Genomic DNA, 18,711 nt, shown 5'->3' with positions numbered 1-18,711 from the left:
CTGTAATGTCCTATTCCAGAGTTCCCAAAGGTCTCTAGACATTTATCCTAAACCCGTTATCACCTTGGTTTCCAGGAAAATACAGCCTTCCAGAATATAATACACCTGCCCCCAAGACGAAGCAATTATCTATGATGTTGTGCTACATTTGTAGCAGGGCTATTCATTCCCTCAGAATTCTACTGCCATAAAGCAGTAAGGACATTTTTAAACATACCTTATTCAACCAGAACTGAGACCACTGAAATGATTAAAAAAAGAAAAAAAAAATCACTGACTTTTAGAATGAATGTACATTAAAAATAATAATAAAAAAAACCAGAAAAACAGTATTTGAAAACATGAAAATACCCTGGATAGTGGTGACACATGCCTTTAATCCCAGTAGTCGGGAGGCAGAGGCAGGCAGCTTTGTGAGTTTAAGGCCAGCCTGGTCTACAGAGCAAGTTCTAGGAGGACGGCAAGGGCTACACAAAGAAACCCTGGCTCAAAAAAGCTGAAAAATAAAAGAAATTGTGAAAATACTTATAGAATTATAAAAATGTCTAAATTCCTATCATTAATAGTCTAGAACAAAGAATATAAGGCTGAAAAGGTTTTCTAAGAGATAATGGATAAAAATTTCCATCCAACTAGGAATCAAAGAAACTAAATAAAGTCCAATAAATTTGATGAATTCCTAACTAAACTTCTGAGAACTAGAGAAATAACTTCAGAACCAAAGACCTAACAGATTACCTATAGGAAAACACCAATTTATATTACATTGGAAGCCTAAGGAAACACTACATTTTTAATGGCTACGACAAAAGAACTATCCTTTAGAAATGAAGAAGCTGGTCATTGGTGCATGCATGTAATCCTAGATACTACAAACTGTGTAGCTGAGATTAGTAGAAAGGAGGATCAAGAGGAAATAAAAGTCAGAATGTAATGAAAAACTACAAGATAGATCACTAAAAGATCTACTTTTAAAGAATGGCCCAGTGCTAAAGGAAGCTCTCCAAAGAGAAAGAAAAAACTAAAATATCATAAAAAAAAAAAAGAGTGGATAAACTAGGAGCATTAACATTACCACCTCACTATCAGTTCTTAAATAGTATTTGATGGTCAAAGAAAAAATTATAAAAACTATTATGTTACCAATAAGGATACCTAGACTTTAGTTAAATTAAAAGGCAAAATAAAAATCTTAGTAAGGTGAATAAAAAATATGACTCAACTATTATACATACCTTCAAATACAACAATATAGAAAATTAGAAAATAACTTTTCAACAACCAAGAATGGCTATGTTAATATGTGATAAAGTAGTTTTCAAAAGTAAAAAATAAAATAGAGCAGTAACAATCCTAAACATGCATGTGCCAATCAATAGCTTAAAATGTCAGAAAAAGGGGCTGCAGAGAAAGCTCAGGAGTTAAAATCATTTAGTATACTAAAACCCAAACAGTGGCTCACAACTTTCTGTAGCTCTAGTTTCAGGGTATTGGATGGCCTACTCTAGCCTCCTCAGTCATCAGGAATGCTCATGATACACATATATAACATACAAGCAAATTTTCATACACATAAAATAAAAATATATCTTGAAAAAAACACTAGAAGCAAAAGTTGACAGTAGGATAAACGAAAAAAAACATGCATGACAGCTGACGATTTTTAACTCCTTCAAATCACCATCTGATAGGATTACCAGATGGGAATTAGAAGAAAAAAGAAGAACTGCATACCACCACCAAATACTCTCATTTACAGTTTTACACTATTAGCCAACTATACAAAGTGTTCAAAAGCCCATGGAATACACACTATGACAACCAATTCATGGATCATATAGAAATAAACAATTAAAAAAAAAACAACTGGAGAAAATCTGAACTATGTTTTCCAATTTTTCCTATATAGAATCAAACTAGGAATCAACAGGAAAACTGTACATACACTTCTAAATATGTCACTGATCCAAGAAGTCACAAAGGAAATCAAACACACAGAACTGAACGAAAATGAAAACACAACACATATATTTATGTTAAAAAAGGCTAGATTTTGTTAATTTATTACTTCTAACTGCAAAAAGGAACAAAATAAATATAACCCAAGCAGAAGAAGCACTAAGTTAAAAAGATACAAAAAAGATTAAAAATGAATGAAATACACAAAAATGTATCCTTAGCACACATAATTAAACTACTGAGTTAGATAAGAAACATTTGCAATTTTAAAGTCTTACAATCAGTAAAACCAAAGTAATTACTAAGTATGTATTAATCACACCAGTACAGTATCACCAACAAACATAAACTGGTATATATAGAACGCTGCCATTAATCAACTGCAGAAACATATTCTTTTGAAGTGTATGCTTACCATCTACAAAAAGTAAGAATGTGTTGGCTCGTAAGATTTTAAATTTTTTAATAAGAGTATGTTCTTGGGGCTGGAGAGATGGCTCAGAGGTTAAGAGCACTGACTGATCTTCCGAAGGTCCTGAGTTCAAATCCTGAGTTCAAATCCCAGCAACTACATGGTGGCTCACAACCATCTTGTAACGAGATCTGATGCCCTCTTCTGGAGTATCTGAAGACAGCTACAGTGTACTTACATATAATAAATAAATAAACCATTAAAAAAAAAAAAAAAGAGTATGTTCTCTAACCACAATACAATCAAGGTAAAGAGAAGTTTGTAGGCTTCCATGTAGGTATGGAAATTAAACCTCAGTCCTCTGGAAAACTCAACCAGTGCTTTTAATGGCTAAGTCATTCTCCAGTTCCTATCACAGTTTATCACATTGTGAAAAAGATATTTGAAATCAATTAAAAAACAAAAAACCATACAGTCAAATACAATCAGATCAAGGGAGATGTTTTACTGTCTTTGATCTCAAGACTTTATACTATGACCATCAATCCATCATCCATATACATTGGCACATTTTTCCCCTTGGAGTCATATACCATCTGTGGTTACTAAAACTTCTCCACTCCTTTTTCTGCATAGATCCAAGAGTGTCAAGAGAAGAAATCTGAGAAAGACACCCCTTTCGGGGCTGAGTGCTACAATGTCTCTCACTCTGCACAATGTCTATGTGTTTGCAGCTGATGCCTGCTGGAAAGAGAACACCCATTTTTTTCCAATGAAGTGTCACTGAATATATCATCCACATCCCTGAGCCATGTGCTCACAAGCAGCTACTGGCCAACACAAAAAGGATGCTTCTTTTTCTTTTTTGGATATTTTATGTATTTATGTTCCAAATGTTATCCCCTTTCCTGATATCCCCTCCAGAACCTCCCTCTCCTATCCCGCCACCTCTGCTTCTATGAGGGTGCTCACCCAACCACCCACTCACACCTCATACTGCCCTGACATTCCCCTACACTAGGAAATCAAGCCTTTACAGGACCAAGGGCTTTTCCTCCTACTGATGCCAGACAATGCCATCCTCTGCTACATATGCAGCTGGAGCCATGGGTTCTTCCATGTGTACTCTTTGGTTGGTGGTGTAGTCCAATGACAGCAGATGCCAGCAAAGATGTGGAGAAAGAGGAACACTCCTCCACTGTTGATGGGATTGCAAGCTGGTACAACCACTCTGGAAATCAACCTGGCAGTTCCTCAAAAAACTGGACATAGTACTACCTGAGAATCCAGCTATACCACTCCTGGGCATATACCCAGAAGATGCTCTAACATATAACAATGACACATGCTCTGCTATGTTCATAGCAGCCTTATTTATGGCTAGAAAGAACCCAGATGTCTATGGATATAGAAAATGTGGTACATTTACACAACGGATTACTACTTAGCTATTAAAAACAATGACTGCATGAAATTTTTAGGCAAATGGGTGGGACTAGAAAATATCATCCTGAGTGAGGTAACCCAATCACAAAAGAGCATACATGGTATGCACTCACTGATAAGTGGATATTAGCCCAAAAGCTCCTAATACCCAAGATACAATTCACAGACCATATGAAGCTCAAGTAGAAGGCCAAAATGTGGATGCTTTAGTCCTTCTTAAAAGGGGTAATAAAATATTCACAGGATGTAGAGGGTGAGAGGGACTTGTGAGGAAAAGAGGCGGTAGAGGGAGAAAAGGAGGGCAGGATCAGCTATGAGAGGAGATGGGGATGATATACAGAAGGGCAGGAATTTTAACAGACCTGTGTAGCAATGGGGGATGGGAAGCTGGGGGTAGCCACAGCAAGCCTCACCAGGAAAGCAAGAAGCTCCCAGGACCCAAAGGGATGAGATTAGCTGAAATACCCAACAAAGGGGAGGGAGAATGTATAGAGAGCATATCCAGAGGTTAGGCAGAGCTCCCGTTTGGGGGTTAGGGCCACCCACTCATCACCAAATTCTTTTTTTTTTATTAGATCTATTCTTTATTTACATTTCAAATGTTGTCCCCTTTCCTGGTTCCCATATACACACACAGAAATCCCCTAACCCATCTCCCCTCCCCCTGTTCACCAATCCACCCACTCACACTTCCCTGTCCTGGCATTCCCCTACACTGGGGCATCTAGCCTTCTTAGGATCAAGGGCCTCTCCTCCCTTTGATGTCCAACATCAAACAAGGACATCCTCTGGATCCATGGGTCTCTACATGTGTACTTTGTGGTTAGTGGCTTAGTCCCTGGGAGCTCTGGGGGTGGTTCAAATTTTTCTTCCTACTATGGTGTTGCAAACCCCTTCAGCTCTTTGGGTCCTTTCTCTAGTTCCTCCACTGGAGACCCTGTGCTCAGTTCAATGGTTGGCTGAGAGAAGAAATATGGATACTCTGGTCCTTCTTAGAAGGGGGAACAAAATCTCCAAATTCTTAACCCAGAAGGACTCCTGTCTAAAGGAAATACCAGGACAAAGTATGGAGAGGAGACTGAAGGAAAGGCCATCTAATGACTGCCCCACCTGAGGATCCATACCATATACAGACACCAAAACCAGTCACTATTGGAGATGCCAAGAAGTACTTGCTAACAGGAGCCTAATATAGTTATCTCTTGAGAGGCCCTATCAGAGCCTGACAAATACAGAGGCAAATACTTGCAGTCAACCATTAGACTTAGCACGGGGTCCCCAAAGAAGAGAAAGGACTGAAGGAACTGAAGAAGTTTGCAACCCCAAAGGAAGAACAATATCAACCAACTAGACACCCCAGAGCTCCCAGGGACTAAACCACCAACCAAAGAGTACACATGGAGAGACCCATGGCTTTATTTTTTTATCATATTTTTGTATGTTTGTTAGCTGTTTTTGTTAGACAGAAAAACCATTTATCTATGTGGGTGGATAGAATTTGGGAGGAGTCAAGTAAGAAGAAAGAATATGACCCAAATATAGTGTATGAAAAATTTTTAAGTAAGAAATATTGTTTACTTTTGTTTCCATATATTTCAGGCTAAGCTTCAAATGTAATTGAGGATGACTTTAGGCTTCTGATCACCCCTTGTCCACCTCCCAAGTACTGAGATTACAGTACATGCTGCCACCACACCCAGATTATACAGTACTAGGGATCCAGCAGAGCTCTCTGTAAATCCCAGGCAGCCCATTACTGAGTTACATCAGTTGCTCCACACTTGATTCCTGATGCAGCATTAAAAACCAGCAATGAAACAACAGAATAACCAACAGTTCAGAGTAAAAATAAAGCAACATACACATATGGGACTATAATGTAACTTTACTCCAACCTAACACCTAGGAGACAGAAGAAACAAGTGGATCAATGTGAGTTCGTGGCCAGCTTGGTCCACATAGTGTGCTCTAGGACAGCCAAGGCTATAGTAAATCTCTGTCAAATAAATAAATAAATAAATAAATAAATAAATAAATAAATAAATACGGTTTTTAATTTTTTGAGGTGCCAGGTGTGTGGACGAAGAAGATAGTTAAGTGGGTAAAAAATGCAAGCCGGGCAGTGGTGGTGCACGCCTGTAATCCCAGCACTCTGGGAGGCAGAGGCAGGCAGATTTCTGAGTTCGAGGCCAGCCTGGTCTACAGAGTGAGTTCCAGGACAGTCAGGGATATACAAAGAAACCCTGTCTTGGGGAAAAAAAACAAATCCAAAAAACCAAGCCCCTCCCCCAAAAGCATGTTCTGCAAGTATGAGGGTCTAAACTCAAATTCTCAGTACCACATAAAAACACAGGTTTTATCTGTATATACTAGTGTTAGAGAACAAAAACAGGCATATCCCCAGAGACTGCTGGTCAGTCAGCATAACTGAAAAAAGCTAATTCTGGTTCAATGACTGACTCTGTCTCCAGGTAATCAGTAAGGGCAGACTAAGACAACTCAGCATGTGTGCACACCCAGGCACTCATACCCATACATTCAGGTTCATGGACCCCATATATACAAAAACCCAAACACAGCCAAAATATGTTACTCAAAAAATGTAAATTAGAATTAATCTACATACTTATACTCACAATTTGAATGCTTAAGTCAATAAAAAGTTATAATATCAAATTTTTTTAAAAGTTATTATACACAGAATAGCCTTTTTATGTAAAACAAATTTGTATATGGACTACAACCATTATAATGTTCTGCAATTCTTAAAGACTCCTCACAAATTTTCCACATATGTACAAAGAGTTGAACTATAAATGAGCCTTGATTTATAATGGGATTGTGTTCTAATTAAACCCCCTGGACTAAATCAAGAGAGTATTTAAAACACTTAACCTGCATCATACCTTAACATAGCTTATCTAAACATGGTCAGAATATTTGTTAACTTATAGTTAAAAAAATTATTTAACAGAAAGCCAATTTTATAATAAAGTACTGTTTATCTCATTTAATTTACTGACCACTAAACTAAAAGTAAAAACAAAACCAAACAAAAACAAAACAAAAAAACGAGAATTGTTGTATGGATAAACTTTTACATAAAATCTGTACCAAATTCAGGTAACCATTAATCTTAGTGATTAATACACTCTTGAGTTCATAAGCCATGGAATTTTACTAGCCATTTTTATCTCAATGTTTATACTATAAAATGTAAAGATCCTGAAGATAGAGAGATAGTTCTACAGTTAAGAGCACTTGCTACTCTTGCACTTTAAGACAGCTTATAACCATCTATAACTCCAGCTCCAGAGACTCTGACACCCTCTTTTGGTCTCCTCTGACACCTCTACATATGTAGCATATATGAATTATCTTGTATCTTTAATTCCAACACTCAGAGGCAGAGACAAGTGAATATCCTGTGAATCTGAAGCCAGGCAGGTCTATATTATAATGCCCAGAGCACTTCAGGGCTAGTAGTAAGTAGTAGTAGTAATATTAGTAGTAGCCATAGTCGTAGTAAAATGTAAAAATTCCTACACGATAGTATAATTAAAACTCTCATCACATTGCTTCAAACAGAAAGTACTCATACATGGAAAAAATCTCATAAATTTCATAATTACTGCTTATTTCATTAATTACTGCATAAGCTAGAAATTCCAAATCAGCTATATAAGTAATGTGTGGTACATCAGCTACTGATAGAATCTATAGAGTTCAATGCTTTGTCATTAAATGTTACCTGCAAGATTGTCAAGCATGAAGTTCAGTAGCTTTCGGGTTCCATCTGGGTCCTGGTATAAGCTCATAATATCCTGTGATAAAGGATTGCCTTAAACAGAAAACAAGAATAAAACATGACAATTTCAATTTCAAGGCAAACATCATAGAACAACATACTAATTCCCTAAACCGAATTTTATTGCTTTATCTCTGACACACATATAAAAAAATTACATAAATATAAAGAAAATACGTCAAGACAGCTATCAATAGTAACTTCAAAAAAGTTATTTCCAGATTTCAATGTATGATCCTAAAATCAACACTTGTCAAAAAGAAATACATACATGCATATTCATAAACACATATACAGTAATCATGGTTTATTTAGAAATTACCTTATAGAGTCTACATTACCTTTAAAAATAGACTGCTAACCAAAAGATAACAATTCTATCTAAGAAGGAATGAGTGATTTCATATAAAAAGAGATCTCAGGCCAGAGAAATGATTAAGAATAAAGTTGTTTGCTGCCAAACCTGATGACCTGAGTTTTACTGCCAGGAACCACATGATAGGAGAATCAATAACTATTATTTTTGTCCTGTGACTAAAACATGTGCCTCTTACACAAATAGATAAATGTATAATAAAAACAAATTGTTTTACATAGAGAAGTCGTCTCCTTGGAATTTTTGTATTATACACTAGGAAATACAACTATTTCAAGTGAGAAGAAAATTGTTGTCAAGATAACAGCAAAATGTAAAAGGAAAACTTTGTTATGGCAGTGATCAAAAATATCTTGAGTATTAAGAAAAAAGGCATATTAAATAAGAAGATCTCTATAACAAATTGTTATAGGAATATTTAATGAATGAAGAAAAATTGATTGATGTAAACATGCAACAATTATCTAGAGTTCAGATGCAGAAAAGCAAAGCTCATCAAAGGTCTAAACGAGTTTCCCAATTGTAAGAAAAACCCTGATAAATGAGGTAGGCAGTAGATTAGACATACTGAAAAGAAAACTCAGTAAACAGGGAAAACAGATTCAGGAAAATTACCGAAAAGTATAAACAGATCTCAAAAATGCTGAATATTGAATAGGAAAAGACACAAATTTTAAAATAAGAGAGTTTATACATTAGAACTCTAGAAAAAATTTTCAGGTGTTTTATCCCCCTTAAAAAATGGGGTACAGAGCTAAACAAAAACTTTCTACCTGAAGAACTTCGGATGGCTGAGAAGTTCCTTAAAAAATGTTCAACATCATTAGTCATTAGGGAAATGGAAACCAAAACAACCCTGAGATTTCACCTCACACCAGTCAGAATGACTAAGATCAAAAACTCAGGAGACAGCAGGTGTTGGTGAGGATGTGGAGAAAGAGGAACACTCCTCTACTGCTGGTGGGGTTGCAAGATGGTACAACCACTCTGGAAGTCAGTTTGGAGGTTCCTCAGAAAACTGGGCACAACACTTCCAGAGGCACTATACCACTCCTGGGCATATACCCAGAGAATTCCCCAGCATGTAATAAGGATCCATGCTCCACTATGTTCATAGCAGCCCTATTTATAATAGCCAGAAGCTGGAAAGAACCCAGATGTCCCTCAAAGGAGGAATGGATACAGAAAATGTGGTATAGTTACACAATGGAGTACTACTCTTTTCCCTTCATATTTTAAATACATCAACAATGTACTTTCATAGTAACAGAAATAATAATAATAACTGAAAGAGCCTTTGGCCTCAGACATTGCTTAATGAGTCTTTAGACAAACAGAAAAACAGAAGAGATAAGAGAAGGCTATTTATTTGAAGCAGTTCTAGCCTCATATATAACAAATTAAGAAAGTAATAAACAAACTTAACCCTATACCAAAAGACAGGGGGTTGGCCAATATATAAATAGGAAAAATTAAAAAGTATTGACAACCAGTTTTTAAAAATTGGCCTAAAAGGAGGACCACTTGAGAGGAGCAGGAGATAAGAGACCAGCAAAAGAGCACAGATGCTCCCCATCCCAAGGGACCCTTGCTCAACTATGTTAGTGGCAGCTTTATTCATAACAGACAGAACATGGAAACAACCTGAATGCCCTTCAACCAAAGAATGGTCTTTTAAAAATGTGGTTAAATTACACAATGGAATACAACTCAGCTGTTAAAAATAAGGACATCATGAATTCTGTAGGCAAATGGATGAACCTAAAAAAATACCTTCCCAAACCCAAAAGAACATGAATGGTATATACTCACTTGTAAGTGGCTATCAGCCATAAAATACAGGATACACACACTATACTCTATACTCCAAAAGAAGCCAAATAACAAGGAGGGTAGTTGAATCTTTCTCAGAAGGGAAAATACAATATGTAACATTTATATTAGAGGTGGATGGAGGGAGAAAACTGGGTAGGAAAGGGGATGTAGAGGGGAAAAGGGTATGTGTGTGGTGGAACAGATATAAGGACAACAGGGGAGAGAAAAGGAAACTTGGCACTTGGTGGGGAGTTAGAGGTTGGGGACTCTCTAAGACATGACAGAGACCTGTGATGCAGGGAGGCCACAGGGTGACTAAGGGGGCAACTCTAGCTGAGACTCCTAGCAGTGAGGAATATGATCCTAAATTAGCCACTTTCTGTAGCCAGGCAGGAATCTGGGAGGAGGGACTTGGACAACAACCCGCCCAAAAAACCTTTGACCCAAAATGTGTCCTGCCTACAAGATATGCAGGGACAAAGAAAGAACAGAGACTGAGAGAATGGCCAACCAATGACTCCCCAAATTGAGACCCATTCCATGGGCAAGAACTAATCCCCAATACAACTAATAATGCTGTTATGTATGCAGACAGGAACCTACCATAACAGTCCTCTGTGAGGCTCTACCCAGCAGCCAATGGAAAAAGATGCAAAGACCCACAGCCAAATATTACATAGAGCTCGGGGAAGAGTTGGGAAGAGTTATGGAAGAGTTGGGAGAAGGATTGAGGGATCCGAAAAGGGCAGGGACTCCATAGGAAGACCAACAGAGTCAACTAACCTGGACTCTTGGGGGCTCCCAGAGACTCAATCACCAACCAAAGAGCAAGCAGGGTCTGGACCTAGGCCTCCTGCATATTATGTAGCATATGAGCAGCTTGGTCTTCATGAGGGTCCTTCGAAAAAAGGAGCAGGAGCTGTCCCTGAATCCACTGCCTGCCTGCCTGTGAATCCTGTTCCCTTGGTTGCACTGTCTTATCTGGCCTCAGTGGGAGAGGGTGTGTGTGTGTGTGTGTGTGTGTGTGTGTGTGTGTGTGTGTGTGGAGGGGGGTGATGGATACCTAGAGAGGGGCTCCCCCTTCTCAAAGGAGAAGGAGAGAGCAGAGTGGGAGGATGATCTGCATCGGGGAGTACTGGAGAAGGGGACAGATATTGTGATGTCAAGTAAATAAATATACTTAACGTGTGTGTGTGTGTGTGTGTGTGTGTGAGAGAGAGAGAGAGAGAGAGAGAGAGAGAGAGAGAGAGAGAGAGAGAGAGAGAATACGCCTAGGGTGTGTGGGGGAGGGACTGTGGAAGAGGAAGATTAAATAAGAACAAAGTAAAATTATGTACATATATGTGAAAAGGCTATAATCAAACCCTTAACTTTGTATACTAACTTAAGAAAAAAAAGTAATGAGTAAGCTGATACAGGACACAATATAATCAAAGAAGTTTACAAAAGGATATCACTTAACAAAATATATTGTAGTATAAACTAGGCCATGATAATAACAAACAGAAGACCTTAAATAAAAGAAACAAACACATCAGAAGATAAACAAGAATGGGGACAACTTTCAAAAGCTAAAAATAAAAAAACAGAATATATTCCCAAGATGTGATATAAAATATATTGGAGATTTCAAATCTTATTCTCACCTATCAACAGGAAATTTATCCCCCACGAAAAAATTATGAATATAGCACCAATCAAAACCAGAAAAACAAACTATCAAAACAAAAAACCTAGCTAACATAGAACTCAATGGAAAATTGCTTTAAGAAATTGATAAATTTCTTTTTGTGTGTGTTGTTTTGTTTTTTATTTTATTTATTCACTTTATATCCTGCTTACTGCCTCTCCTCCAGGTCACCCTCTCCATCCTTCCTCCCCCCACTCCTCTTAGGGGGTGGGGCTGAGTATCCCTCTACCCTGGCACATCAAGTCTCTGCATCCTCTCCCACTGAGGCCAGACAAGGCAGTCCAGCTAGAAGAACATATCTCTCATACAGGCAATAGCTTTTGGAATAGTCCTGGCTCCAATTGCTTGATACCCACGACCAAACTGCAAATCTGCTACATATGAGCTGGGAAGTCTAGATCCATCCTGTATATGCTCTTTGGTTGGTAGTTCAGTCTCTGAGACCCCCATGGGTCCAGGTTAGTTAACTTTTTTGGTCTTCCTGTGGAGTTCCTGTCCCCTTGGACCTGCAATCCTTCCCCCAACTCTTGTGTAAAGAACCCAAGCTCCATCCACTCTTCGGCTGTTGGTGCCTGCATTCTTCTGAATCAGCTGCTGGATGAAACCTCACAGAGGACAGCCATGCTAAGCATTCATTCAAGGAAAAAAAAATTTTAAAAAGTAGTCAAAAGTGGCAGAGTAAATAAAGGCCCTCCAAATAAACCTGCAACTCCATAAAAGCAAGAACAAGACTAATAAAAATAAAAGTGGTTCTACTATCAACTTAGATCAGTAACATGGCTACATCTGTGTTGAAGATTCAGGAGAATTACTTATTAAAACATAACTGTAGGGACAGAATGTTACAAATCAACAGACAAAATTATCCTCGGCTATCTTTATTGCTCTTTGATAGTTATTTATTACCAATCCCTGTATCAGATCTAACATGGTTGCAACTAATAGCAGAACTTTTAGGATATACTATTTTAAGTAAACTAACAGTTTCCATAGTCCCAAAGCTAAGAATAAGGTAGCATCTTATAAAATATACCATTATGTAGGGTACGTAATATGTAATGACAATAAAACTGTTACTTCTTCATGCATTACAAAATACTAGGACATATTATTCCCACACAATAAAAAGAAATTATTGTGAATTACATTCCCTGTTACATCATAGCAACTTCGCCATCTCATATTTATCATATGGACTGGATTGCATCAAGAGATGAGATAGGGTGCCTATCTCATCTATCTAGGTTTACATAAATATATTCTATAATATTCACACAAAGGTAAAGTTCCTAAAAGTGTATTTCTAAGACTATGGTCCTGTCTTTAAGTAATACATTACTCTATTTGAGATCTTGAAATTTTTCCCAAATGACTGCAACACCCAGAGAGGACTCATTTAAGGAAAAAGACAAATTAGACTAAGAAAAAAGATTTCTTAAGTTTTTACTTGTAATCCACACTATCAGAGCAGGCCCGCTAGAGCTCTTTCTGATTCATCTGGTAAAGACTAAGTCACTATCTGGTCAGCACAGTATTCATCTGACTTGTCTGAAGCTGAAGGATCTCTTCTCCACACTCCCCACATGCTTGAATAAGAGGAAATAGAGTACTGAGAACTACTACTGGCAAGTTTTAGCTATGTGGAAGTAGGGAACATAGTAAGAGGTAGAACAAACAACAGGCTGAACAAATGAAAACCTTGAGAATTCAGTATCCATAGGGCTTGACCATCCACTTGCAAAGGGCTATATAGAGGAAAGACTAAAACACAGCTCAGGTTTCACCTCTGACCTTGAAACTATGCCCAGGCAGGAAGCAAACAAAACAGAAGCTGTAAAGTTCCTGCTTAGTAGTGAATATATGTTCCAAACAAAACCACAAAGCAAAGAGGAAAGATTTACCATTCCAGACATTTAAAGACAATCTCAGACAAATCTTTAGCTGACCAATACCCTGAGTGAAGATTTTAGTGGCCACAATACAGTATTGCTTCTGAAAATTCACTAAAACAAGAAGAAAAATGGCAAATAACATTAACGCATATAACAAAGAACAAGGTAAAAGTCTGATTTCTGAATTGTCACCTTTACTTAAAAGTACAGTTCGAAGAAACAAATATAAACCTATATTTAAAAAAAAACACTATGAGCAAAACTAAGGAAGGAGAAAAAAAAACCTGCCCATCAGTTACTTACAACACCAACAGTCGTGGTTCAATGTAACAGCTCTTAAGCTTTAGAACAGTTCAAAAGCAGTATGTATTTAGAAGAAACCATACTTCAATTCTAGTATTTTATCAGGCTACCAAAAATGTAGTAAACTATCGTGTGTTGATAGGCAATAGTAACAAGTTGCAGGTTCCAGGTAGGCACAAGATCAAAGGGATCTTCAGTGTACTCTTTGTGGCTGACTTTGGTGACTTTTCCAATTACAATGGATCTATTAGGATATAATTCCATCATAATCAGAGAACTAGCTGCATATGTAATGAGCTTTTAAAAATGTCTGAAATTGTTTACATTTCAGGCATACAATCCCTCAAATTAGAAAGCTGAGATAGGAAGATCACAAAATCAAGGCCATCATAAGCCAAACAATGAGAAATTATCTCAAAAACAAAGATCAAAGGATAGTTTCAAATTGCTATTTCAACCACATGAAAAACAGATATATCAAAAACGAACAAAAAACAATCTATAGAAAGAAGCCAAAGAAAATAAGAGAGATAGAAAACAATGAGCAGCACAACTCTCTAGAATCTACAACAACTCTTGAACAGCCAGGAGCAAAGGACCAAAGGTGCAGACATAGGAGATTATAAGTCTTTTAAAAAAGTAATGATGAAAGGCTCCTCAGATACATACCATGAAGGATACTCATGATACGAGTCCCAGAAGAACAGAAGAAAAAAAAGAAGTTAAAGAGTTAGTGGCCAAAACCATCTTAAATATGACGAAAACCATTAGGATAGACATCCATCAACCTTACCAAAATTCCGAGTAGAGCAAATTGCAAAAGTTGAACAACTACATACAGTCTAAAAAAACTATGAGAAATCCAATATAAAGATAATTGTCAAAAGAGGAAGAAAGGTAAAGTATCATGGGCACATCTTCAATTAGCTTACTAGTTGAACTGCATACAAGAAACTGGCCTCACCATACAAATGGATTAAAAGTAGGCTTCAACTCTCCACCCCTGCACACAGCACCATATGGAGATTGTTGGATCCATGGCTACTTCAGAACTTCACCTCTATTTACTCACAAAAACTTATCAGTAAGCATTCTTTTTATTTACTTTCTATTATTTAATCTCACTCTTGTACTTACAGTCATGATGGTTTTGCTTGATTGCTCAGTTAGGTCTCAGGACTGTTTTTGTGTTTCTCTTCCCAGTTTACTATAAACCACTGTTTACTATACTCTTTAGCCACATCCTCAATACTCCTTATTCCTACAAGTTTTCTTCTCTCTCTCCTCCTTAGACTCTTTGGACCATCACAGCTTTAACAACCTCTAAAATCTATAAACCCTAACAGTAAAACCAACCCCCAGCTACTTCACCCACCTCAATTTTCTTTTCTTTTCCAAGATTAATATTTAATCCTTATCCTTACCCTCCAACTCCTTATTTTATTATCTAAAACATGAGGTTTCTCTATACCATCCTTGGTTGTTTATCCTCCCATAGTTACTAAATTCAAATGGAGCTATTACTATTAATTGACTAGTATAACATCTGTAATACCAAGAAGCTGTGGTTGCTCTAGCAGTTAATATCCTATCCAGGGAATAATACAGAGTTTACTCCAAGTACCTTGAGCTCCTAGACTGAGGAACTAAGGTCTTCACTATACACTCAACTCTACCACATCCAAGGCCCACATGAATACTGCAAATACTTCAAATGAATGAATGAAAACTGATAAGTAAGTAAAACCAAGCAAAAATAACTCTTTTCAAAATCACTGAACCTACAGTCATGGCATCTAGTTAGATAATAAGTTGAGATGAAATCTCAGAGAACTAAGTGTGTTAAATCAAAGAACAAAGTTACAGATCGAGGACACAAACAGCTGAATGAAATAAGCAGGGCAAAGCCAGATACAGAAGAATTCTACATAAATTTAAAAAAAAAAAGAAAGGAAGGAAGAAAGGAACGAAGGAAGAAAGGAAGGAAGGAAGGAAGGAAGGAAGGAAGGAAGGAAGGAAGGAAGGAAGGAAGGAAGGAGCGAGCCAAAATGCCAAATTTCTGGATATTAAAAAGCATAGTAAGTCAAGTAAAGCAAAAAGCTCTTAGGTCTCAACCAATAGCATAGATCAAAGAGACACAATTATCTGGGCATGAAAAAAAGTAGAACTAGAACAATCAGACAGAGACAAAGCTCTAACAGTAAGAAAGTTATAGTGGAAATAAGTAATAAAATTCTGAAAGTACCAAATTTATCATTGTAGGGATAAAAGAAAGAGAACCTAGCTCATTCTAAAGGTAAAACATGCCTTAAATAATCCTAAGAGAATTCCCCAGATGTAGGAGGCGAGCTTGAGGCCGAAGTTGGGGTTGTGGAATGAACTAGGACAGATGGAAAATACACTAGTGGGAAGGTACAAGCTGACACACTCTGTTAAACAGACCAAACCTATGGATAATGAACATAGAAAAGTATGAAAGGCAAAGAAAACATTGTTAAAATGAATCATGATGGAAAATTTCCCAAAATTAGGGGAAGAGGTGCTAATTCAAACACAGGAGTCATTTAGGGGTGGGAGAGAAAGAAACAAAGCAAAGAGAACCTCCCTTGATCATGTGATAACTAAAACACTAAACATATAAAATAAAGTTTGAAAATAGTAAAAGAGAAATCCAAGTCATGCACAGGCCCATCAGAATAAAAGCAGATTATTCAACTGAACATTTAAAAGTCAAGCAGCATATAACTGCCAGACAGGTATAACTAATAAAACTGTCAGTCATCATTGAAGAAAAGAGTAAAACTTTATGTAATAAAAATATTTTTAAAAGGCTAAAAAAAATTCATGACTACTAAGCTATACAGAAAAAACTTGAAGGAATCCTTTGGACTAAAGAGGAAAAACAAAATTATCTGTAAGGCCACAGGACATAAATAAAGCTAGAATAATAGTTAAGCAAGACAGGAAGAAGGATAAAAACCAAATGCTACAAAATCAACAAAATAACAGGAATCAATACATACCTTTTAAGATTAACTGTGATTATTAATGGTCTCTGACACTGCTAGAAAAAAAAGTAGGGAGCACATGTCAAGATATAGGTATCGGTAAGAACTTCCTGAATAGGACTCCAACTGCTCAAGAATAATCAACAAACCTGAGCTTGTAAAATTAAATGTAAAAAGCATTTGTATAGCAAATGAAACTGTCAAGTGAAGAGCCTCAAAATGGAAAAATGTTTGCCAGCTATGTATCCAACACAGGATTAGTATTTAGAATATACAAAGAACTCAAGTAAACAAGAAAACAAAACAAAAAAAATGTAAAAATGGACCATGGCACCAAGCAAAGTTCTTAAAGAAAAAAAATGGCTAATAACATTTGAAAAAGTGTTCAATACACCAAACAGCAGGAAAATGTAAATTTAAACTACTTCAAAATTCCATTTTACCCCAGTCAGAATGGCTAAGATTAATAAAGCAAATGGTAAAAAACACTGGCAAGAGTGTGGGGAAAGAGAATTCTTCTTGGTGGTAGGAATGTAAACTAGTGTAGCCACTATAGAAATGGTTTCTCAAAATCTGAAAAAAAGATACATTATTCCTGGGCATATATACCCAAAGGACTCCATATACACCTACAGAAATACATCCACATCCATATTCATTGTTGCCCTATTCACAACAGTTACTCAGTAAATGTCTATTAATTAATGAATGGATAATGAAAATGTAGATAGAACATATATACACAATGGAATTTAATTCAGTTATAAAAACAGAGATGGGAAGATTATAGAATTTGCAGGGAAATGAATGGAACTGGAATACATAGTAAGTGGAATAACCCAGGCCCAGCAAAAACATCACATTTTACTCCTCATATATGGGTCTTAGATGTGAAGAGCTGTATATCTAAACAGGTGTCTGTAGTTGTCAAGAAGCCAGAAAGTGCTCATGAGAGGTAAAAGGGAAGAGACCTTCAATGCTGAAGGGACAGAACACACTTAATAAGCTTTAAGTGGGGATAGGGAAAGGGGACAAGGAAGGAGTGCCAAGAGGTGGATTAAGCAAACTAAGGTTAGACGGAAAGTCCTTACAGAAACCTACTACTTTGTAAGCTAATTAAAAGATTAAATTCAAAAGAAATTGTTGAACATAGTTACCCTGCTAGGGTGGACAATGCTTCTCAGAAGACATGGGTTATTAAAATCTCAGGGGATAACTTCCTGCAAGTTAATGGTCAGAGGACCAGTGGCCCCCAAACAACACAATCTACTGCCATTGTTCTTAGTTGCCAAAGATGGTAAGAACCTGCTAAACACATAAAACATTGATTGCAGAACAAAGAGAAATCAAGCTGGAACTGGCCTGAAAATATTTTCTCTGGTTTCTGGTGTTCAGAGCACTGGATGGTACCACTGGAGGAGAAAGAGTCATTAATGGTATTACTCAACAAAGCATACTGAATGCTACAATACCTATATGCCAGGAAAGATGTGCCCACTGGTATGACAGAAGCATGAAGACTATGGAGGTAACCAACTGCTTTCTGATTGGATCAGAAGTCTACTCTACAGGAGAAAATTCATGCCAGGCACAGTAAATCTTAGTCAAATGTTACTTATGCTTTGTTATGCAGACTTTCCATCAGTCTACCTTCTAAACTTCTGTTTATGCCCACATATTAGTGCTGCTCACAGCCTTGGACAGTAACACTCTCCATGCAGTTGCCAACCACTTATTATACAGAGACTCAGAACTGGTCAAAGAGTGGAGAATAAGTAATTGTTGAGTGACCAGCCTTAAATTGGACATATTTAATCAATCCTCTGACCCCTAAGGCTCAGAATATAGACTTGGGAGCAGAAAGAATGTAACAGCTGAAAGGAGTGCTGTGAAATGTTGTCACCTAAACATGACATCATGGTTGCACTACATAAGTAATTATAGGTTACCTACATAAGACCTATACAGATCAAGCCAGCATTTCAAAGATGCCACTAATTAG

General features: G+C 37.1%; 1 protein-coding gene across 10 annotated transcripts in view; it reads right to left on the bottom strand.

Annotated features, from left to right (window-relative positions):
• Positions 1 to 18,711, bottom strand: part of Cnot6l (CCR4-NOT transcription complex subunit 6 like) — a 93,785-nt gene that overhangs the window by 30,869 nt on the left and 44,205 nt on the right. For all 10 annotated transcript variants that reach the window (XM_052199570.1, XM_052199568.1, XM_052199569.1 and 7 more), the window contains one exon: positions 7,569 to 7,658. In XM_052199570.1, the coding sequence (XP_052055530.1) occupies positions 7,569 to 7,658 (90 nt within the window). The remainder of the gene's footprint in view (positions 1 to 7,568; positions 7,659 to 18,711) is intronic.

This window comes from Apodemus sylvaticus, chromosome 11 (assembly GCF_947179515.1).
Source record: "Apodemus sylvaticus chromosome 11, mApoSyl1.1, whole genome shotgun sequence".
Lineage (NCBI taxonomy): Eukaryota > Metazoa > Chordata > Mammalia > Rodentia > Muridae > Apodemus > Apodemus sylvaticus.
This window is presented reverse-complemented; position numbering and strand designations above follow the sequence as displayed.